General features: G+C 35.1%; 1 protein-coding gene and 1 long non-coding RNA gene across 2 annotated transcripts; both read right to left on the reverse strand.

Annotated features, from left to right (window-relative positions):
- Nucleotides 1–11814: 11814 nt before the first annotated feature.
- Nucleotides 11815–14343, reverse strand: LOC145819987 (uncharacterized). The gene is made up of 3 exons (XM_082914206.1): nucleotides 13080–14343; nucleotides 12705–12872; nucleotides 11815–12479 (listed from the first exon to the last, which is right to left on the reverse strand). The coding sequence occupies exons 1-3, from the start codon at nucleotides 14341–14343 to the stop codon at nucleotides 11815–11817; spliced, it is 2097 nt and encodes a 698-aa protein (XP_082770332.1).
- Nucleotides 14344–19382: 5039 nt separating this feature from the next.
- LOC145789962 (uncharacterized) lies at nucleotides 19383–20206 on the reverse strand. The gene is made up of 2 exons (XR_014328516.1): nucleotides 19756–20206; nucleotides 19383–19648 (listed from the first exon to the last, which is right to left on the reverse strand). It is a non-coding gene; the product is annotated as an uncharacterized LOC145789962 (long non-coding RNA).
- Nucleotides 20207–24811: the final 4605 nt, after the last annotated feature.

The following is a 24811-nucleotide window of genomic DNA, read 5'->3' on the forward strand; positions in this document are numbered from 1 at the left end:
TTAAGTCATCCATGCTTTGCTTTGTATAGCTACCATGCAAACTCTCTTGTATGCCTTGAGCATTGACCCCTCTAGCATGCCATCCTTGCATCATTTCAGTGGTTTGGAACCACTTGTCATGTTATTTCAGTCCTTGTGGCATGCCTATATGCTTGCATTTGATATCCCTTTAATGTGTTAAAAGGTTGTTGTCTTATGCTCTTTGTTTGGGCCCTTGTGCATGCTTCCATACTTAAGCCATTTAGATGCCATTTAGGTGGGTTTTGAGGCTCATTTTAGCATGTCACATCTCTGTTTTCAGTCACTTAATTCATGCCATGTGTGGTTGCACTAAGTGTAGTTCAATGCTTCTTTGGTGAGCCTTAGGCTTTAGATCATTTGTTCTATGCTATGCTTGTCCTGTTTGCGTGTTTTGGCACCATCATTAACATGATTTTCAGAGCTTACATTGCATGCCATATGCCCATGTTGTTCCTCTTTTAAGTGTGCTTAAAAGTTGTCTCTATGTGCCCAAGTGTTGGACCTTGCATGCATGCCTATTTGTATGTGTTTTGGCTTCCATTCTTGAGCATGTTGGCCACTGTTTTGGACCTAGTAGAGGGCTGTCCAAATTAGTTTAAGACCATCCCTTTGGCATGTTGTTGCATGCTATACATGTTTGTATTTTTAGGTACTTAGCCTATTAACATGTTGCATGTTTAAGTGTCATTGCATTTGGCAAGCTTCTTGTGTTAAGTTGCTTTGCATATTTACATATGTTGGGCCTTTCATGTTGTTGCATGTGTGTCATTAACATCGATGTTATATGCCTTGCATGCTTACTTGTTTAGTTCATGTGCCTATTGCACATGGTTTTGTTGTTTGCGTGATCATGTTGCACACTTAGCTCGCATGCCTAGGTTGCATTACATTGGCATGCATGCTTTGCCTCTTGAATTGAGTATGATAGAGGTTGAGTTCATTGTGTGTCTGTGTGCATTATATTTGACATTAAAATGCACAACTTGGTTTCTTGGGCCATCACGCATTGAAATGCACGATTGGTGGTCCGAGAATCGAGTACCATACCCCTTTGAGTCATAAACATGATAAGGGGTGTGTTGGTGCACACATTTGCTTAAAATGCATTGCCATGCCTTGTTTTGCCCTCTGCTGTTGTCAAAACAGGTTCTGCAGGAAGAATTGGCCAATCGACTACATACAGTGCCGACCGACCATGCATTGCTGGCCGAGAGTCACACCAATGGCCGATGACCACATCCCCTTAGCCGGTGATCATTTACCTTGGCCGGTGGCACTCCACAGTGTGCAGAGAGCATCCCTTGGGACTTGTGTAGTCTTCAAAGGTGCCAAACAGTGAAAACAGAGGCAACATGTGTCATGGCAATGGATTTCCGAGCAGAGCCAATCCGAGCATGCATTCATCCCTCTTCCCAAGGTTGTTTTACCGCTTTAGTAGCTTAGTTAATTTGTTTAATTAATTAAGGGTTTGTAATATTTAATTAGCTAAAGTAGTTAATTACTTATTCGGTTTGTATTATTCTTTTGGTCCCTCCGAGCGAGGGCGAATTTGTAATAAGTGTGGGTGCGTGTGTGCATGGCTTCCAACCCCCACTTCTTTCTCCCTTTTACTTACCTGTTTTTTATGGTTAGTATTAGGTCATATTTAAATTAGCATACCTTATGGTATGCATGCATGCATCCATACATTTGTCTTGCATGCACCGGGCTCGGCGCATCATACTAACTGCAGTGTATTTCAATTCCAAGTTGAATACGTGTTAGTTGTAGCATCATCATATGCCATCCATAGATTAGCCGAGCCTGTTGTAGCTGCATCTTGCATGTGTTGCATTAGCCATCTTCACATGAACTAGGATCATGCATATGATTACTAACTAGTTTCTGTTTTGGCTTGGAGTACTTGGTAAGCATTTATGTTTTAGTATCCTTGCATGCGTGTGAGTGTTGCCATGACAGCATGCTTGCCATGAGGCTATTTGCTTATGTAATATAACTGCTTGAATGCCTGTGGATGGAGGTTGAATTACCTAAATTGGAATAATGCATTAAAACTGTGAGTTTTAAGCCCACTAGATAGTGGCAAAACCATCTTTTCTAAAGCCCACTTGAGGGTGGCAAAACCTGCATTTTAGCCTACTTGCGAGTAACAAACCATTTTCAAAACAAACATGCAATGTTTTGTTCCAATTTAGGCGATTTGGTCTATACTTATTTGCTGTGCGCATAACATAGTAATTCTAGGCTAATAACCGAAATAAGAACACATAATGCTTTCAAAACAAGATGTCATGATTAGTAGAGGCCGATCTTTGATCGGGCAAGCGGGGGTGCTCATAGCTGACCTTTCCCAATCGTACCTAAGTTCCCGAGCCGAGGCAACTTTGGTGATGACGGACACGTGGCCTTAGGCAAACGAGTCAGGGTTTCCTAAATTCCCCCATAAAAAATATTTAGATGGCGACTCTGTATCTAGCAAAGTAGTCCATGTTTGGCACTTCTTTACAAAAATCTGTTTTTCAAAACGATTTGCCGGATTTGGACTCTTTGGTTCAGATTAAGAACCGTGACAATTTGAGAGTCCTGAACTGTAGTGAACCCAATATGAACAGAACGGGACTCATCCTCCCGGGGCATTCAGGGACGTCTACACTATCCTAATAAAGCCTGCCTTGAGTAGTCTAAGAATTTCCTCCTTAACTTTCTGAATCACTTATGGACTCATTCTTCTTGGTTTTTGCTTGTATGGCTTGAAATTAGGCTTCATAGGGAGCCTATGTTCCACTAATGACCTATCCAATCCTGGTAGTTCATTATAAGACCATGCAAAACAATCTTTATATCTCCTCAGAATAACCAACAACTGGTTCCTGTCAAGAGCATTCAACCAAGCACTTATATAAATGGGCTGTTGTACAGAATCTTCCCCTAAATTTATTTCTTCTAAGGGGTCTTGTATCTGAGAACTTACCGAAGCTCCCTCTTTGATTCCTTCTGGCTTCGAAGCAATTTCCTTGCTGTGTTCTGTTCCCAGATTCTTTGATTCAACATTTTTACCCTCCTCCTCATAGACAAAGTCTGTCCACAAGGCTTCTTCTTCCTGTATTTCCTGGACTTTTGTTTCAATGTCCAATGCACAGTATTTATCAAGGGCTAAAACTCTGGCCTGTTGCTGCTCCTGCTTGCAGCCAATTATCATAGCCTCTTTCTCTTGCTCTTGCACTTTCTGGGCTATTGATTTTACATTAAATATTGAGAACTTAATTAGAGCCAAGGACCTGGCCCCTTGTGCTTCACCTCATTGTCATCTTTAACGACAACCTCTTCATCAGCACTCTCCTGGACCAAGTGCTTCAGGTGTGTCACTTCCTCATCAGCCGTCACTTCGGCTGAGCCATCAGATTTCCTCAGTATACTGAGTGGTGTCATTCCCTCAATATACAACTTGGCCTCTGCGAAGTCTGCGCAGGCTATGAAAGGTTGAGGATCTGCATCAATTTCCTCTGTCTCTCCATTGCCCAAGGCCATCATTATTTTCTGATGCAAAGAGGAAGGCACACATTTGTTAGTGTGGATCCAATCTCTACCAAGTAAAGCATTGTACTTAGCATTACTGTCGATCACGAAGAATGCCATCATGCAGTCCCTGGTTCCCACACTCAAGTTGATGGGTAGAATTCCCTGATCCATCTGTTTGTCTCCAGCGAAACCAGCAATGGTTGTACTGGTTGGGATTAACCTGGGATTCCTTTTCCCTAATTTCTTCAAGGAAGATTTCGGTAGTAAGTTCACCGCTGCCCCATTATCCACCAAGACTCGGTTCAATTGTATCCCATCAAAGAAAGCCTTGATATACAAAGGCTTGACATGCTGTGTCATAGAATTCGAGGGATACTCAAAAGGATATGAGAGGTTAATACTCACCACTTCTTCACTCTCATATTTAGTTTCCATTTGGGTAACCATTCCGGAATTATCTTGCACCATACTCACTTGTGAGTCTTCACTATAGACTGGAATTGGGTCAATTTCTTGTCCCTCTTGATTCTTACCTCCAGCATGGAATTCATGCGGTAGTATGTGTACCATGTTCACTGACACTGAGCTAAATTGGATGGCTGGTTGTGTTTGTTTCTCCTTTTGGCCACCTTGTGCAGTTACTCCAGAAGCATCCTCCATGCTGCTTTCTAGCACTTCATCCTTCGAATGGTTTGTCGTGACTGGCTTTTCGACCAGAAATGTTTGTTCGGCCATAAAGGCTTCGAACATTTCTTTCTCAACCATTTCTTTCTTTTGGCCTAAGCCAACTTCTTTCTCCGTCTCGTTGTCACTCTCCATCAATGCCTTCTCCAATCCTGCTAAACTGGACTTCTCTCTGGCTTTTAGTCCAGAGTGAACTTTGGCCAACTGTTCTCTGCTGCAACCCATTTTGCCTTGTAGAGTTGGTTTTGGAGTATGGTCTGACTTTGGATTCTTCTTTCCTTCTGTCTGTACCAATGAAGAACTCTCTCCACTCTCTTTCAGGTCTTGCTGGTACTGAGTGTACCTACACTGAATTTTCCTCCTTTGTGATCTAGAAATTACGAGGACCATATCTGGTTCCTTTGTTTTGGGGTGTTTAAGCAATACCCAATTATTTGGAGCCACCAAATGAGGTTTGATCATTCTACCTTAGTTTCCAATTACCTCTTTTTGGGTAAACACTTCCCTAGGTTTGTTCTGCATCACAAACCAATCTGGAACTCCAGGTACCCACGAACTTACTGACCCAGCTGTTGAACTGCTTCTTTATTCCTTCGAAGTTGCCCTCGAAGCTGGCCGTGAAGGCCACTGTTTGGCCCTGACTTCATGCTTTGGGCCTAACTCAGGCCTTTGATGAAGGTGTCCACTTTCTGTCCTGCGTGGGGTTGGTCTAGGGGGCCAATCTCTGGTTCTGATCCCACAAACTGAGCCCCTCTCTGACCTCCTTTCAGAATGACTATTCTCCACTCTGTAATAGTTAAGTGGCTTGGACTCATGTAAAGGCCTCTTGCCCTTGGAATGCATTCTATCAGCTGTTGGTTCAACCCTCAATGGCTGCTGCCTAACACCAAATGGATATGGCCTTTTATTGTAAGCATTGGTTGGTTTAGGACGTCTCTGCACATCCTTGTAATATTGATTCCCATCAATTGGAAGTCCTTTCAACCACTTGTAGCTTAGTCTGCACCTAGGACACATCCTTTGCATTACAGCTGCCTCTAAGGAATCGTCATTCAGTGCTTCTTCATCAGAGTCTTCCCTCCGGTGTGAGAAACCTTGTCCAATAACTGGTAGATTTCCAGTGTCTTTCTTGATAGTTGTCTGGTTGGCCACATGCATCTGCACATTGACTTCTTGCAATTCTTTCAAAGACAGGTTCTGAAAGTCCGGCATAATGACATTGGCTGCCACCTCTCCAATTTCTGGAAATGGATTACTGTCGATCGCCATGGCTTTTTCAGCTTTGGCTGGGAATTTCAAACTTCCTTTCCGAATTTGTTCTTGGATCCTGTCTCGAAAACCAATACAATTCTTAGTCGAGTGAGACCAAGAATTATGCCATTTACAATATACTTTTCCTTTAAGTTCATCAAGAGATGAAATTTTAACCCCTTTTGGTAACTTAAGGAAGTTGGCCGCAAGCAAATGATAAAAAATGTCATCTGCCTTAGTTAAATCGAAAGAGTATTTCCTGTGAAGGTCTTTCTTTTTAAACTGCTGGTCAATTGTTGTATCCTTATGAATCAATGCTTCACAGATCACAGGTTCTTTCCCCACAATCTCTGCCTCATCGATCTCATAATTAGGATCTCTATAATATGTCTTGTACGATGCATTATTTCGATCTTGTTCCTCCTCTAGTAATGCTTCGTATCTAGACACCTTATAAGTGAGTTCCACTAAGTCTCTGAATTCATTCGAGTCAAACTTCTTTCGAAGCCTAAACTCTAAGCCATTTTGAGTCAATCTCACGAATTCTGGCTCTGGCAAGATGACTCTACATTTATTTCGAGCCATTTTAAATCTGTCAATAAACTGAGTAGCCTTCTCGTCTGGCCTTTGACTCAATCTTGCCAAGTCTGCCATGGAAACCTCTGGTTCCGATTTGAAGAATTGGGCATGAAATGCCTTTTCCATTTGTTGCCAAGTTTGGATAGAGCTAGGTGTAAGGTTAATATACCATACAAATGCTCCCCCAATTAAGGAATTTGGGAATAACCTTAACTTCATATAGTCATTATTAGTAAATTCACCGCATTGAGCAGCAAACCTAGCAACATGCTCCACTGTTAATTAGTTTTCATTCCCATAAAAAAAGAAAAAAATCTGGTATCTTGAAACCTCTCGGGTATTCATATACCCTGTCCACCCATTATGGGTATGGTTTCCTATACACTGGAGTCTGGACCCCCCAAGCCATTGGTCCACATATCTCTCTAACAATGTCAGCAATTTGGTTCCTAGGGATCATATTTTGTGCCTGCTGAACCACTACTGGAGGGACAAACACAGGATTTGGCAGGCAAACTTGTGTCTGTGGTCCTCTTGGTCCATAAGGTGGTATATTTGGGACTGGTTGTCCTTGCGGTACAGGTTGCTGTTGGGGGTGTGGGTAACCCCTTTGAGCCTGTCCTGCGAAAGGACCTGCGAAAGGTGCTGGAACTGGTATTGTGTCTCTTCCATTTGTAGGAAAACCTTCCAACCCCCCGGGTATAAATTCGAATAAGGGATTAGTGAAACCCCTTGTGCCAGGTATGGCTTCGAACATGGGATTTGGAACCATTCTTATGCCATTTTCTTATACTAGGCCAGATCCACCAAATTGCATGGCTTCACTGTTAAGTACTGAGGCATTTTAACCTGCTATAGGCCTCGGAATAGGCTCGTACCAAGACTGAGGTGATGGTCTTTCATAGTTCTGATTAATAGTTTGACCATTAGAATGTCCATTAACTTGCATAGGCTGTTATCTCTAGCCAATCTTTGCTGAGGGACATTTAAAACTTCCTCTATGTGTCTTGTGTTTGTTGTTTGGTGATTATTCATTCGATCCAAAAAGAATGTTGCGCACCTTTCCATCGTGTTTATTAACTATTGTCCCATGGCATCTACTAGGCCACCCCATGGATTTATTGGCTGAGTAGATGGAACAGTGGATGGTCTAATTCCTTGGTCTCGTCCAATATTACGAACATGTGGTACTTGTTCTGAAGTGTTGGTCTATTCGACCATAGGTTCTGATAAAATGGGAGTTTTCACAGGATGTGTTATTACATTATCCTCTGGATTAGATATCTCTACCTCTCCTTCTACGCCTTCTTCCAAGCATTCATTTTCTCATTGTCTCATACGTCTAGCCATTTCAATTAATCCCACTGGGCGTGCCAAAAATATACGTTGGCTTTTTGGCTTTCAAAGGTTATTTTTGTAATTGCGAGCGTGCCAGTAAGGATCAATTAGTCCTTACAGAGAATTAATTGCCTACCAATTATTAGACGATTGTATTTTAGTTCTTTCGGCCTCGATGAAGAAGACTTTTATTGGTAGCTTAATTTAGGAGAATTAAACAAGATAACAAATTAAATGAAGAACAATTGAAGCATCTCACTAAAATGAAAAACTTACAATGATTCAGACTCAGCCTCATAGAGGTTTACAGCGACAATCTACTACCTGAAACTACTCTTGTGAACGAAGTGCAGTACAGGAATTTAAAGTACAGGAATGTAAAGAACAGGAAATGTAAGGCTGGAAATGTAAAACTGGAAAGGAAAATAAGTAGAATAAGACTGGTTTTTTGGATCTGAGTCTGGAGGCTTTTTATGGAGCTTTCTCTGCTATTTATATTGCTCAAGGATGACTATCGAACTGCTACTCAGATCTCGTAATAATCAATACTAACTGTCACGTATATGATCAGGATCGAAGACTTGAATAGTCTTCTTATATTATACTTATTTTGCCACGCGTCGAATTGTAATTGACTTATATAAAATATGTAGTCAACAAATACATAGTTATTTTTTACAATGGCACACTCTCACTTTCATACATACACCCATCAAAGAAATGACATGCTAAAATTGAAATCATAGTAATCCAAATTTGATATTATAGACCATTAGCTAATTAATGAAATAAGTATAATAAAATAGTCCGTAGGCTCAAATTATAGAATATTTGTCTAAACCAAAAAGAGAATCACCAAGGATCAAGCAAGCGGCCTCCCATGGGGACCTGTAATTGTAAAGGATAAGCGAAGTACAATGATTCACCAAAATCTAAGTGTAAGAATAGGAGCAATTTGGGGAGATTAGTTTTTTAACTTTTTTAGATCATATTACTTATCTGTTTTTATATAAAAAAATCAAAAAAAAATTAAAAAGTTAAAAAAATTAATTTCTTACCATCTTTTCAAAACACCACAATATTTATTAAAAAGTTATCTCACACTCAATAATAAAGGAAAAAATATATTTAAAATCAATCAGTTATGTCACCCAAAATTGAGTAAAGTAAAACAATCAACCGATAGATTGGGATAAAATATCTCAGTAAAAGACAAAATTACATTAAAATAGTTAATAAGATAAAATATCACATTTAATTCATAATCATTTTTTTTTCCTCACAACTACCAAATCATCTACAAAAAAAATAAATGAATAAATAAATAACAATCAACTTTCCAAACAAAACTATTTTAACTAAGTTAAAATAACTAAAAAAATTAAATAATCAGCTAAAATAATTAACTTCCCAACCAGAGCCATTATATAGAATCCAACTCATCTCGCATCCCGAGACACGCAATACTGGACCGAAACTAATGGCCTAATGGTCTATACAATGGGACAAAAGCCCAAATCAAGTACACTAACGTTGGATCAACACCCAAATAAATATGGCCCAAGGTCCAAAATCAATAATACAAGACAAGTTAGTGATAAGTCTCATACACAAAGTTTGAAATCTATCTAATCTCAAAACAAATTATTTACACCAACTAGTCCTATATATTTTTAATTGTTACTAAAAAAAAATTTTTTTTAATAAAAAAAAATTAAAGACGCTCCTACATCCCACCACCGTCGGATACTTGCCGGATTATTCAATATAACTGGAAAGTCGCTGAAATATCATCGGTAATTCGCCAGAGTATTGCTGGAATGTTCTGAACGTCACTGAAAGTCGTCAAAATGTCTAAAATATTCGCTAGACGTCGAGAATATCGCTGGAGACTCACCGAAATGTCTAGAATATTGTCGGAAAAAAGAAAAAAAATAAACTGAGAAATTAAAGTGAAAAAATAAAGTAAAATGTGCTAAATATTGATAAACTAAAAATAAAAAAAATAAAAATAAAAATAAAAACAAGCAAACAAACAAACAACAAACAACAAACAACAACAATGAAAAAAAAAATATATGTTATTTTCAATTTTTGTAGGGTTTAAGCAAATAATTTCTAATATTAATCAAACTAAAAATTAAGTTTTGAAACTGTAAAAAGTTACAGTTTCAAAGTATGATTCTATTAACTATTTATCCTTATTAATCAAATTGAAAAATATGTTATGAAACTGTTAAATTGTACGGTTCTAAAGAAAGTTATTAAATTGCAAAATTTTATAGTTCTAAAGAATGATTCAATTCAACACCAAAAAAACTAAAATTATAAAATTTACAGTTTTCACCGCCTATAATTAAAACCCGAAAACAACTTATTCAGAACTTGAAAATTTTTTCCATTATAACACAAAAATAAAAGTATATAGTACCAAAAAAAAAGTATTAAAACTTAGAGATCAAAAGAAAAAGACAGATATAGAGAGATGTTTGTACTCCGATAACTATTTTTTGGTTTAGATCTAGCCATATCTAACGTAGATCTACTTAGATCTGATATAGATCTTCTTCTTCGAAAACTCATATCTTTTGCTATTAGTGAGCACGAAGTAAGGAGTTGGTGCTCGGTGGTTGCCCGTGAACCCCATTCAATGGTGGTCGCCGATCGCCAGTGACTATAAAGTAGAAAGAGAAAGGAAAAAAAAAAAAAAAAAGAGGAAGGCATGGTCGTGTTCATCGTCGATATCAGAGAAAGAGAGATACAGATAAGAAACAATATATAAGGAAAGATGAGAAGATAAACGGATATAATATTTTTGGGTCTATCTAAAAGATTTTGGAATTACATAGAATACACACTTTTCAAAAAGGACTTATGAGTAATTTGCCCATAATACAACTAAGTAGGAAAATCAATCAACTTATTTTGTTTTGATTTTCCTGATTCACTTTTCAGAAAATTGAATTTTTTTTTTTTCATTGAATTTTTTTAATATTCTAAGTAATTTTTTAAATTTTTAAGATACACCTAACATAAATACACTTAAAAAGTATAATACTTATGGAAAAGAAAAATCTTTATAAAATTCAATAAATACCAAAAATTTTAAAAAAAATATGAGAATTTAATACATTTTTCATATTTTTGTGTAAAAAAAAAGTTTCAAATTTTAAAAATATTCATCAAAAATCAAAAAATAAAAAATAAAAAACAAAAAATTCAATTTTTAAAAAATTAAATTTAAAAAATTAAAACCAAACATATTAAATCCTATTCTGACACCTGGTTAAATTTTACCAACTTTTCATAATAAAAAAAAAAAATCATCTTTTCTTTAATTATTCCATTTTGTTATGGGAGCTCAGTCCATAACTCCATTACGATCATAAATCCACGCGTTTATTATTTAAGTCCATAAGAATAATGCCATGTTGATAAGGACAGTCACACGCGCCTTTTTATTTGTTTAGACATATGCCCAGGGCCGGTCCTGAGATTTGTGGGGCCTAAAGCGCTCTGTGAAAATGGGGCCCCTCGAATATTTTTTTTTTTAATAAAAAATTTATGCATAAAATGATAAGTATTAGGGGTGAGCATGGTTCGGATTGGACCGGATTGGAGTAAAACCAGGACCAATCCGTTATCTACGGTTTCTAAAAAATTGGAACCAATCCAATCCGTTTAAATTATGGAACCAATCCGAACCAATCCATTTAAATACGGATTGGATCGGTTTAGGACCACGGATTCACATAATTAAATAACAAAAAAATATATATAATACTTTAATTTCATAAAAATATAAACATAGCGCTATATTAGTTTCACAATAGCAACATCTATTTCTATAATAGCGACATACTGTGCTAGAATTTAAACAACCATAAGAAAACTGGTTTCACCATAAGTATTTAGACCATTACAAATTAAAACTAAAAACTAACAAACAAAAGTAATAAAAGAAGATATTATACGGTTTTAGGTTTGAGTTTAGATTTTATATAGAATAAGAGAAGATACTATGGGGGAGGATGTATAATAAAAATATACACTATTTGTTTACGGTCCGGATCGGTTCCAATCCGGAACCGTGGGGTTCAATCCGGAACCAATCCGTGTACTACGGATTTTTAATTTTTCAATCCAGAACCGAACCACGGATTCAAAAAACCAATCCAAACCTATCGGATTAGACTGGACTGGATCGGATTACGGATTTCACGGATTCCTTGCTCAGCCCTAATAAGTATCTACAAATTTTTTATTTAAGTATACTTGAACATATAATCATTAAAATTATAAACTAAAATTTACTTTCATATATTAAGATAGGAAGAAATCAGTATAATGACTCCAAAACATTAAAAACTGGTTTTGTTGCTTTATAGTTTAGCAATATCCACCTTACAATTAACCCAACGATCACTTAAATACTACTCTTCTTGCATTTTTAGCTGCAAAATCACTAATTAAGTTTGTATAATCTAATTTATCTACCAAATCTTTTTCAATATACAATATAGCTAATCCATTCAATCTTTCTTGTGACATTGTTGATCGAAGGTAGGATTTGATCAATTTTAACTTTGAAAAACTTCTTTCTCCAGAGGCAACGGTAACTGGAATAGTCAATAATATTCTATACGCAATCCAGGCATTTGGAAAACAACCATCCATCAATTTCAAATAATTCATCACCTCAATTGGCCTACTGATTTCTTTTGGCAAAATTTCTTTGAAGACTTTCAACTCAGAAAATAAATCTCTCCCATCAATATCCATAAGCCCATCATGTTTCAAAAAGTCTTCAAGATTAGCACAATAAGCCTTCAAGCACTCATCATTGGTCGAATTTAACTTCTTCAAATCAAACAAAAATCCAAAAGTTTCATCATATATTTGAAATTGTTCAAATCTACTCTTAAGTGAAGAAAGAGCTTGATCTATTATATATATGAAATAATTAACTCTAAAGGATTCTTCAGCTGATTGTGCAACCTCTTCACTAACATTCTCATCAAAATGTTTCTTTCTACGAATGACACGCCTTTCACGAAATGTAGGCTCAATCTCCATTTCAATTGCAACTTCTTTAGCTTCAATCATGGCCTCCAAAAATCCAGTTTCTCTATACTTCTCAAGAAATGTAATGAGTCCTTTTAATTGATGTATAGCAACATCAATATGCATGTCTTCAGCTTGAAATGTCTTGCTAACAGAATTAACAGCAAACAACAGATTGTGCCAAATAATCATGCCAAGCAAAAACTCAAAGTTCTCAATTTCAGATGTAACTAAGGATTCAGCTTCACACTTTGTATTGGGATCATCAGCTTCTTTTTCCAACTGAATTAAAGCATCTCTAATTTGTGGAGCTTGGTACCGTATAGCTTTAACACTTTCAATGCGACTTTCCCAACGAGTTTGTGATAATGGCTTAAGTGTGAGACCTTCCACATTGTCTTTGAAAATTTTCCACCTCTTTGTAGAAGATGAAAACAACACATATATGCGTTGTACCACTCTAAAGAAATAGATAGCTTTGGAACAAGAGGTAGCCATATCACAAAGGGCAAGATTAAGACTATGACACCCACATGGCGTGTAGAATGCTCTTGGATTTATTTCAAGTACTCTTTTTTGTACACCTTTGTGTCTCCCTTTCATATTAGAGCCATTATCATATCCTTGGCCTCTTATATCACCAATATCAAGCTGGAGTGTGTGCAATGCCTCTCTAAGTACATTAAAAAGTCCCAACCCCGATGTATCATCCACTTTCAAAAATTCTAAAAAGAATTCTTCTACCTTTACCGGACTAGTCGAAACATCTACACATCTTATCACAAGAGACATTTGTTCTTCATGACTAACATCTGGAGTACAATCAAGAATAATTGAAAAATATTTCGCTTCTTTGATTCTTGCCACAATCGTACTCTTGATCTCACTCGCTAACAGCTGTATCAATTCATTTTGGATTTTGTGGCCAAGATAATGGTAATGAATTTCACTCCTTTGAATACGTTGAATGTGCTCTTGCATTACTGGATCAAATTTAGCAAGCATTTCAATTAAGCTTAAAAAGATTCCATTTCTTTCTTGATAAATCTTCTCATTGTCTCCACGAAAAGCTAAATTATTTTTAGCAATAGTGATCACAATAGAAATTATCCTTAGTAACACTTGTCTCCAGTGTTCCCTCTCTTTGTTGATTTGTTCTTGAACACTTCTATCAATTGTTTCATTCTTCTTCAATCTACTTTCCAACTCAACCCATTTGCTCATGCAAATAAAGTGCTCATTACTAGTTTCATGACTTCTAAGCCTGTTGCCCATATTCTTCCAATCTTTCAATCCATCAGTAGCCAAATGAGCATTGTTCCCATCTTGCTTAAACAACTTGCAACAAAAGCAAAACACTTTGTCTGAAGCATCTGAATATACTAGCCACTTTCTATCCTGCTTCTCTCCATTTTGTAACTGTCGCATGTAAAATGTAGAAAAAAAATGCCTATCTTTGTCATCTAGGGGAAAATTCACACCATTACCTCTTATGGGACCTTTTTCAACTAGTAAATCCCTTAAATTTTGATCAATCTTATCCCAGTTGCTAGGGTCATAAATGTTTAGAGGTCCACATTCAACATTCACATCTTCACTTTCATTAGATTCTACATTCCCCAAATTTTCATTCTCATTCTCATTCTCATTCATATGTTCACTAGGTTGTTCAATCACCAAATCATCATGCTCATTATTACTCACACAATGAGCAGGCTCTTCAATTACCAAATCTTCATCATCATTGTTATTTGAACCCAAAATATCTACTTGTTTCTTGGTACCAAAATATTTATCAAGTGCTCCCGATTGAGATTGAATTAATTGTTCTAGTTTCATCCTCTTCTTTCTCTTTTCATTTCCAGAACTATACTTCCTAGGAAACATGGCTATAATCACAAACACTTCAATCCACAAATCACAAACACTTCAAATCAATCCACAAATCACAAACACTTCAATCCACAAATCACAATCCACTAATCTGATAGCAAATAAATTATAAAAAATAATTTAATGAAACAAAATTAGGGCAAACAAATTATTCAATTAAAACTGATAAATACCTAGGTAAAAAAATTAGGGCTAAATTATTTATTCCACTAAAATCTAATGGATAAAGAAGGTAATAAAAAAATTATGGCAGATTTATTATTCCACTAATTGGTAGAGAAAGAAAATAAAAAAAAATTAGGGCAAAATTATTTATTCCACTAAAATCTAATGGATAAAGAAGGTAATAAAAAAATTATGACAAATTTATTATTCCACTAATTGGTAGAGAAAGAATATAAAAAAAAAAATTTAGGGCAACTTTATTTAATAAAATCTGATAGTGAGATAAAGGACTTACATGAGAGAGAGTCTGTGACATAGAGTGAATGTGAATCGCCGGGAGGAGGAGTGTGTGAAAGAGGAAGAATGAGTCTATGCTTTCATCTGCGTCTGCTTGCCTTCAAGAGAGAGTGATTCACTTCATTTTGATTTGTTAAACAGAGATTGAAAAGCCACTCCACTTCATTTCATCACTGCTATGCCTATGCTATTGTGTATTATATTTGTATGTATGGTTTGGGTTGGGTTGGGCCAAACACATTTTGGGCCCCTTTAAATATATTTTCAGTTTTGGGGCCCTTTAAAGCCTCCAAAGTTGTTTTCACTGTCCCACACCACATAAATTTTGGATTGGGCCCAAACACATTTTCAGTTTTTGTTTTTTTTTTTATTTATATATTTTTATTTTAATAAATATGGGCCAAACACATTTATAAATAAATATGGGCTAAATTATACATGGGCCTAATAAAACATTTGGGACCCTTTAAATTGATCTTAAAAAAAAAAAAAAAAAAATTGAACCTATAACAAATTTTTAAATTTGGGGGCCCTATTTTTGGGCCAAAATTTGGGGCCTAAGGCTTGTGCCTTACCTGCCTCTAGGCAGGGCCGGCCCTGCATATGCCTCCATCAATTCAAAATGAAACCCATTTCTCTCTCTCCCTCTCCCCCTTCATCTTTCGTCACTCGCCTTCCATTCTCCATATCTACATTCTCTCTCTCTCTTTTCTTCTTCATCATCTTTGCCCTCTTGCTCACCCCTTCTCTACCGCCGCCATTTGTTTGTGAAGTTCCTGTCTTCATTCTACGAATCACCGTTCCGCTTTCTTTGCAATCAAGAAAAGAGGTACAAGAGTCTTTCTTGGGCACTTGGATGCTCATTGAGTCTAGAAATATTCCCGCTGTAAATTCATCATACCATTCTCTTCATTGCCCTCTCTTGATCTTCATAGTGATTACTTTATCTATTTTTCACTTTTCTTTTTCCAAAAGGTATTCAATGGCTGCATAAAGAATTGGAAAGCTTTCTTTACTTGGAACCCTTCCAATGGCCGTCTCGACAACTTGCTGGCAACACATTCATAATTATGTATATACATGCACCGCTGTGTGTATTGTAAGATTTAATAATACATGTAACCATAATAATAATGCGGAATTAAACTTTACAGGATCTTGAATTCAATACAACTCAAGAATAAAACGAACATACCTTTGTCAGCTATTGAATTAGAGAAGTTGAGAAAATACCCCTAATAGTTGAACCTTTAATTCTTGGCTCACCTTCTTCTCTCTGTCTCTCACTTTATTAGGATGACTATAAAACTTAGAGTGATGGAATAATATCAGAAGAAGGGGAGTCACCCATTCTTATATAGAGGAGAGAAGAGGGCCAGATAAACTCTATCAGAAGAATTCCTAATCCATCAAGGTTTCCTTCTTATCTTAGAAGAGTGATTATATTAAAATTCTAATTACTGAACTTGATCTCAAATATTGGCTTTATCTATTTGTGGAGTCCAAATAAATTAAAAACATGTAGAAAATATGTAAGCTATTGGGCCACACTAGAAAATAAATCCAACATTCTCCCACTTGGCCCATTAAGCCGATTATGATGCAATTATGAGTTTTTTCAAAAATATGCAACTTAAAAAAATTTTGACTCATTGGATTCCACACTAAAAACTTTGACACGTGATCACGAATTTTTTAAAAATAGCCAATAAGTTCAAATATATTAGAAACTATAATACTGTGATTACTTCAGATCACCAATGTGAGTCATAGCGGTTATATAACATTTATGTCATATTTCCTTCTATGTACTACACCATCGATAACCTTCACCAACCCAGTCCATTATCAGGATATATAATTATTTTCCTGAAAGGCCCCTGTAATTTGTCTCGTTAAGACATTCCCTGTTTATCAATATTCAATTTAATATGTACACACACTTTTAGAACAGGAAAAACAGAAACAAAATTATTATTGCGCAAATAGTGTCAAATGAAAATAAGCACTCACGATTAACCATACACGTCAAGGGTTGCTTAAAAGACCCATCCTAATAACATGCTCTTTGTATGTCTTTGGTGACAATCCCTTTGTGAATGGATCAACAATCATAAGAGATGTGCTTAAGTTTTCAATTAACACTTGTTGTTTCTGGACTCTTTCTGTAACAACTAAGTACTTTACTTCCATGTGTTTAGAACCACTGGAGTACTTTCCATACTTAGAGAAGAAAACTGTTGCGGTATTGTCACAATATATCTTCAGTGGCCTGGCAATTGAGTCAACAACACCAAGTCCTGAGATGAAATTTCGCAACCATAGAGCATGATTTGTAGCCTCAAAGCATATGAAATGTCCTTCATTTGTTTTCTTTTCAAGTCATTCCTTGGACACTGTTTTTCACTTAATTTATCACCCTTCATCATGGGTGCATCACCGGCTGAACAAAACTGCATATTGAATCTCTCCAAAACACGATCAATATGTCCTTTCTGTGATAGTCCTAGCAATCCTCGAGATCGATCCCTAAAGATCTCTATGCCAAAAACATAGTTTGCCTCACCCATATCGACCATTTTAAAGTTTTTTTTTTTTTTTTTTTGAAGAGATATTCCTTGGTTTCATGTAATAAGCCAAGGTCATTACTAGCTAACAAAATATCATTCACATATAGCACCAAAATAATAAACTTGCTCCCACTAACCTTCAGATATATACACTGATCAACTGCATTTTCCTTTAATCCGAAAGAGATAATGGTATCATTAAACCTTAAATACCATTGCTTGGAAGCTTGTTTAAGGCCGTATATGGATTTCTTTAATTTGCAAGCTAAATGTTCTTTACCTTTCTTTGCAAATCCTTCTGGCTGCTCCATATAAATTTCTTCATCCAAATTCCCATTTAGAAAAACAGTTTTCACATCTATTTGATGTAACTCTAAGTCATAATGAGCTACCAATGCTAGGATGATTCTAAGCGAGTCCTTCTTAGATACTGGAGAGAAGGTCTCTGTATAGTCTATGCCTTCTTTTTGAGTAAAACCTTTGGCAACAAGTCTGGCTTTAAATCGTTCGATATTGCCTTTTGCGTCATGCTTGGTCTTGAAGACCCATTTACACCCGACCTTTTTGCAGTTATTAGGCAATTCGACGAGATCCCAAACACTATTCTGTTCCATGGATTTTAACTCTTCATTTATAGCATTGACCCATTTAGAAGAATCATCACTATTCATGGCTTGTGAAAATGAGACTGGATCTTTGTTAATCCTAATATCAAAATCAGATTCCTGTAGATACACCATGTAATCATCTGGAATGGCAGGCTTTCTTTCCCTCTGAGATCTTCTCAGAACTGCCGGTTGTGCTGGTTCTACAATATTTTCAATGGTGGTATCTTCATGAAGTGGTGAAACATGAGGTGGTGAAGGATTTTCATCATGTTGTTCGTTTTCCTCAGCCTGTGGAATAGTCTGAGGAACAACAACTTTTCGATAAGGGTCAAATGTTGGCACATCTACCCTAATTTTCTCGAAATTCACCACTCGTGTTTTCTCACTCCCACTGATTTCACCATTCTCTAGGAATCTAGCATTACCAGTCTCCACTATCCTCGTACTGTGATTAGGACAATAAAATTTGTACCTTTTAGACTTGTCTGGATAACCAATGAAATATCCAGATATTGTTCTTGAGTCCAACTTTTTCTCTTGTGGGTTGAAGATTCTTGCCTCTGCTGGACAACCCCAAATATGTAAGTGTCTCAAACAAGGTTTCCTACCAGTCCACAACTCAAAAGGAGTTGTTGGGACCGCCTTACTAGGAACCCTATTTAAGATATACATTGCAGTTTTTAAAGCTTCACCCCACATTGAAATAGGTACAATTGAGTAACTTAACATACTCCTAACCATATCTTTAAGTGTACGATTACGCCTTTCAGCAACTCCATTCTGCTGTGGCGTACTAGGCATTGTATATTGAGCACAAATGCCTTTCTTTTCTAAGAATTTGGCAAATGGGCCAGGATTTTGGCCTGACTCATCATATTTACCATAATATTCACCACCCCTGTCTGATCTCACTATTTTAACCTTTCTATCTAATTGTCTCTCGACTTCAGTGATGTACACCTCAAGGATGTCAACGGCCTGAGACTTTTCATGAATTAGATACACATATCCATAACGTGAGAAGTCATCTATAAATGTGATAAAATATTTTTCACCACTAAGACATGGGATGCTGAGTGGCCCACAAATATCTGTATGAATTATCTCAAGAAGCTCATTACTTCTTGTGGCACCTTTCTTGGTGTGTTTGGTTTGCTTTCCTTTAATGCAATCCACACATATCTGAAAATCAGTGAAGTCTAGGTTTTCCAAAATCCCATTCTTCACCAATTTTTCAATTCTATTTCTGGAGATATGCCCCAACCATCTATGCCACAAGATCGATGGTTTTTCATTAATTAGACCACGTTTTAAACCAATATTCGAATGCAGAGTTACTAATGATTATGCAAACTCATGATTTAAGGTAATTTTATATAAACCATCACATAAATTACCAGAACCAATCACTTTTGAATTAAACATTAAATTGAGTTTTCCACAATTAAATAAAACTGAATATCCAACACGATCCAATTTGGATAACGAAACTAAATTCCTAGAAATTGAAGGAACATAAAAAGTGTCTTCTAGATCCATCTGATGACCCGTCTCTAAGATCAGTCGATAGGTTCCTACAGCTACGACTTCAGCTTTGAGACGGTTCCCCATATAGACAAATCTTTCACTTTCCTTCGGTTTCCTGGTTGAGAGGTATCCCTGCATGTCATTTGTAATGTGGGTCGTGGCCCCAGAGTCAATCCACCACGTATTAGAAGGTACTTCAGCAAGATTTGATTCATAACAAACAAAAGAAAATTTCTTACCTTTCTTTTCGAACCAAGCCTTTCGCTTGCTGCAGTCTTTCTTCACATGTCCCTTCTTGCCACAAAAGTAGCACTTGACAGTGAAACCATTCTTAGCCTGATTTTCTTCCCCAGGTTCATTCTTTTTCTTTGGTGGATTTTTCTTTGATTTTACAAACTTACCCTTCTTTTTCTTTATAGCTCCATGAGTTACAGCCAATGCAGTTTGACGTCCTTCCTCCCTCAACCTCACTTCCTCCTGAACACACATATCAGTCAGCTCATTCAAATTTCACTTATCTTTATTGGTGTTATAGTGAATTTTGAATGCGCTGTATTGTGATGGAAGTGAGTTGAGAATAAACTGCACGAGGAAAGTTTCATCAACTTGCATTCCTAAAGTTTTAAGCTTTGCAGCTTTGTCGCCATATTGAGGATGTGATCCTAAACTCCTCGGTGGCCATTATATTTCATTGTTGTTAATTCAGCCATAATAGTGCTAGCAAGTGGCTTGTCGATCTTCAACAGCCTTTAACCAAATTTTACTTTAAACGTTAGGATAATGTCACTAAAGAGTCCTTTGGTCAATAACCAAGTAAGATCCCAGGAAGGTCGGAGGAGTCAATATAGCCTTCCTTCTAAGTCCAACCACCTTAGATAGCAAGCTATCTTTTTGACAGATCTTAAGAGGTATTAACACAAGATCTCATAAGTAACATGGAAAAAGGCATAAACAATATACATATTAAAGCTTTGAGAATTACGATGAACTATTGATATCACATAAGTCTTTCCTTTGGGAAAAACTTAGGTATATCTATTGTCCACTCGTCAAGAATCACTTATGTAGGTCTAAAGTAATTTATGCAATTTTTCAGCTAGTCATGTTACCTTTGGGTATTCAATTCTAATCTGTCAAATTACATAAGTTATATTATCCTACCCAGTTTATAATTATTTGAAAGTGACTCTCCTTTGGGCTAGTCTCAATCTCCTAATTATAACTGCAATTGAGAATATTATCGACCTTAATGTTACCCTTTTTAACAATTCTTTTATGTAGTTCTATATTCATAAGTTTTACAAATCTAGGCCACTTTGGCAGCTACTAAATTAGTAAACCCTATGAATACGGAACTAACCAACAATATTCTCTATTCATTAATTTTGAGTTATTTAATTATCATTAATTCAATCACAATTTTAATGAGATCACTATTTTTATGATTTCTAAAATTTCTTTTATGTGATTGCTATTACCAATATAATAATAATAACTCTGAATGAACAGGAATATTTATATATGTATTATAACAATCATGAATATCTAAAATAATGGTTAATAAGAATTACACCTAATATGAATTAACCACTTTAATATTTAATATTCAATGTCATAAAATTATATCATGATATCAATTTTAAATCATGAAAATATATAAATATTTAACAATAATAGACAATAAGTGTGCATAATTAAACAAAGCAAAAACATAATCCTCTAATGTGATACAATCAAATAAATATATTTATTTAATAGTCTGAACGATTCAGCAAAATTCTAAAATTGCTTTTAATCTATGCACTTTATCATAACGGCAAGCAATACACTCAATTCAATAACATATTATGATGATTATAAAAATTATTATCACTAAAATTGATAATAAATCAAAACATGCATATGAACAGCATATAGAATTACATAAAAGTTTGCACCTAACATATCACAAAACAAAGTGAGTGAGGGAGTCCATGATGTGCATACTTAGTTACGATTTAGAAATCAGGAATGAAATCTTCTTTTACACAACCTTTGACTTTTAACAACACAAAAAGAGTTTCTTTGATACATAATGAATATGAAAGAGATTAGATGTACCATTCAGACACTGCCTAATAAATATGGCATGCAGCTTACAAGGTTGAACATACAGCGTATATTCAAGATAACCAACACATGCCGAGAGTTCAAACCTTATGAACAAAAAATATGTTGTTATGAATAATTATAACTATAATAACAATATTCATAAATATATTATTATTCCAAGGTGTATTGATTCACAAACTAAAGCTCTGATACCACATGCAAGATTTAATAATACATGTAACCATAATAATAATGCGGAATTAAACTTTACAGGATCTTGAATTCAATACAACTCAAGAATAAAACGAACATACCTTTGTCAGCCATTGAATTAGAGAAGTTGAGAAAATACCCCTAATAGTTGAACCTTTAATTCTTGGCTCACCTTCTTCTCTCTGTCTCTCACTTTATTAGGACGACTATAAAACTTAGAGTGATGGAATAATATCAGAAGAAGGGGAGTCACCCATCCTTATATAGAGGAGAGAAGAGGGCCAGATAAACTCTATCAGAAGAATTCCTAATCCATCAAGGTTTCCTTCTTATCTTAGAAGAGTGATTATATTAAAATTCTAATTACTGAACTTGATCTCAAATATTGGCTTTATCTATTTGTGGAGTCCAAATAAATTAAAAACATGTAGAAAATATGTAGGCTATTGGGCCACACTAGAAAAATAAATCCAACATGTATGCCTATAGCATCCGATGTCAAGTGTAAAATTGAAATTGATTTCGTTTTGCTATTATTTTAGTTGAAATTCATCTATTGAGTTTTGTTGATGAATTTATACACAAATACATGCACGTGTCTACTGGTTCAGTGGAGGCTTTTGCAGTGGAGTCATTTAAGGTTGCAGGGCACGGTGTTGGACTAAATAAGATGATATGCAGTTGTGTCTTTATTTGATATACAGTTGTGCCTTTAATTTTGACAGATAGATTCAAGCTCAATGATAATTTAACTTTCCTATTTCCTTGAATCACCATTGTTGTATTGAACAGATAAAATAGAAAAAATTAGATTCAGTTTGTTTTTGTTTAATTTTGATGGATAGAAAAAATAAACTTGGCGAATTTCAACATATAAGAAAAATAAGATTGGTGAATTTCAACAAATGGAAAAAAAAAAAAAAAGAAGAAAAAAAAAAAAGAAAGAAGAGGATTGGTAAATTTTAACAAATAGATACAAATTCGAACATATAGATTAAAAAAAATTGAACAGATAAAAAAAAATATTTGAATAGATAAGTTAAATTAAAAATTTCAATAGATAGATGATAATATCTTTTTGACCAATGAATTTTCAATAAATATAGTTTCACCCTTGTCTTTAATAACTTAGGGGTGGGGATATATATATTTATCATTAATTTTCTTTTTTCTTATTTTATATTCACAATCTTGTTAATTTTACCAGAATTCTCTCAAGGAAAATTTTATTTTCACACACCTAATTAACTCAAGGTAAATCTTTTCTCAATGCACACGCCTATTAATTTGATTAGTAACTAATTTTCTCAATCTATACCCTTGAAATTACAATTACATCCTTCACACACACACTTTATCCTCAAATCCACACCCTTTTATTGACCCTAATTCATATTTCTAGTTCCACCCACAAAACTGAAGACCAAACTGGGGACTTTCGTTCAAAAAAAAAAAAATTGAACTTTCCTCACCTCCATTGAAGACCTCCATTGAACCTCCACTAAAAACTATTGAAAAGCCTTGTTTAAGGTAAGAAATCTTTCCATTTTATTATTGCATTTATCATTTTGTTATTACATTTACCATTTTCGGATATCACTGCACTCTATTGGCATAAAACTATCACCTTGCTTGTTTCCATTTTTCAAAAAACACTTTTCAGAAAATTCTACTTTCTTATTTTTCGTGATTTTTTGTTTTTACTGAATTTTTTTAATATGTTAAGCAATTTTTTTACTTTTTAGACACACCTAACATAAATACACCTAAAAACTAAAAAAATTGTAAACAAAATCTTTTAAAAATTCACTAAATACTAAAAATACAAAAAAAAATACAAGAATTCAATACATTTTTTGTATTTTTATGTATTTATTAATTTTTTAAAATATTTTTTCACAAATTTTTTACTTTTTAGATATATCTAAGTAAGGTGCATCTAAAAAAGTAAAAAAAATGTTTAAATTTAAAAAATATTCACTAAAAACAAAAAAACATGAAAAATCAAAAAAGTCAGTTTTCAAAAAACTTAATCCAGAAAACTCAAACCAAACACACTGATTGATTTTTCTCTTGTTGTTTACGGTTTGGAGCTCTCGGCACTTGTTGTCCGAATTTGTTTGTTTAATTTGGAACTTAATCACCGAATAAATTGTAGAATTTCGACTAATTAGATTCGAAAGAAATACAAACTTTCGAAGTTTGTTTGCCGAATCTAATACATTGTTTCGGTTCTATAGTTCCGAAGTAATGCAATACTTTCGGCATTTGATTTCTGAAATCTTTGTGTTTGTTCAGCGTTGAAGTTTCTGAATGGTTTTTTATTTTTATTTTAATGATATATAATTTACACCAAGTTACATAAGCCACCAAGATTGGTTTTACTTTAGGTTCTTTTCCAACAATTTTATTTTATGGGTATTTTTTTTTTATTTTTTTGCGAAATTCAATGCATAATAATAGAAACAAAAATCTGTGAAGTATTGGTATTTTCACATTATATTGTTAGCTTAAGTAGTTGCTATTGCTATATTAGTTGATGACAGTAATTTGACTATTTCATTTTATATTTGTTAGTGTTTTCACTATATATGCTATATTGGGTTGATCAGAACAATTTTCCTTATGCAGATGGATTCTAGTCCCAGTTAATTTCGGTTAATAACAGCTTCGAACAGAAGACTCCGTGAATTACAAAATGCTGAACATGGACGTAGACGTGCTCGAGTGCATGATGATGACGTGCACATTGCCATGGATGATGATCCTATACACACTACAAGAAAAAGCATTTTTGGCGACTAAATTTTTAGTCGCCAAAAGTCCGTTTTTAGTCGCCGAAAGTCGAGTTTTTACTTTCAGCGACTAATTTTTTTAGTCGCCCCTTTTGTCGCGTATATATGGTCGCCGGAGGTATTGGCGACTAAAAGTTTTTTAGTCGGCAAAAAATAGCTCTTTAGCGACCAACTTTTTAGTTGCCAATAGTGATTT

The sequence above is a fragment of the Camellia sinensis genome, chromosome 1 (assembly GCF_055761805.1).
Source record: "Camellia sinensis isolate YWXY chromosome 1, ASM5576180v1, whole genome shotgun sequence".
Taxonomy (NCBI): domain Eukaryota; kingdom Viridiplantae; phylum Streptophyta; class Magnoliopsida; order Ericales; family Theaceae; genus Camellia; species Camellia sinensis.

What these genes read in the sequence shown, in the direction of transcription:
- LOC145819987 (XM_082914206.1), bottom strand. Translation starts at nt 14,343, where the DNA reads ATGTTTCCTAGGAAGTATAGTTCTGGAAATGAAAAGAGAAAGAAGAGG. An exon ending in TGGTGATATAAGAGGCCAAG is followed by an intron (nt 12,873 to 13,079) that starts GATATGATAATG and finishes CTTCTACAAAGA; the next exon opens with GGTGGAAAATTTTCAAAGAC. An exon ending in TGATGATCCCAATACAAAGT is followed by an intron (nt 12,480 to 12,704) that starts GTGAAGCTGAAT and finishes AAGCTAAAGAAG; the next exon opens with TTGCAATTGAAATGGAGATT.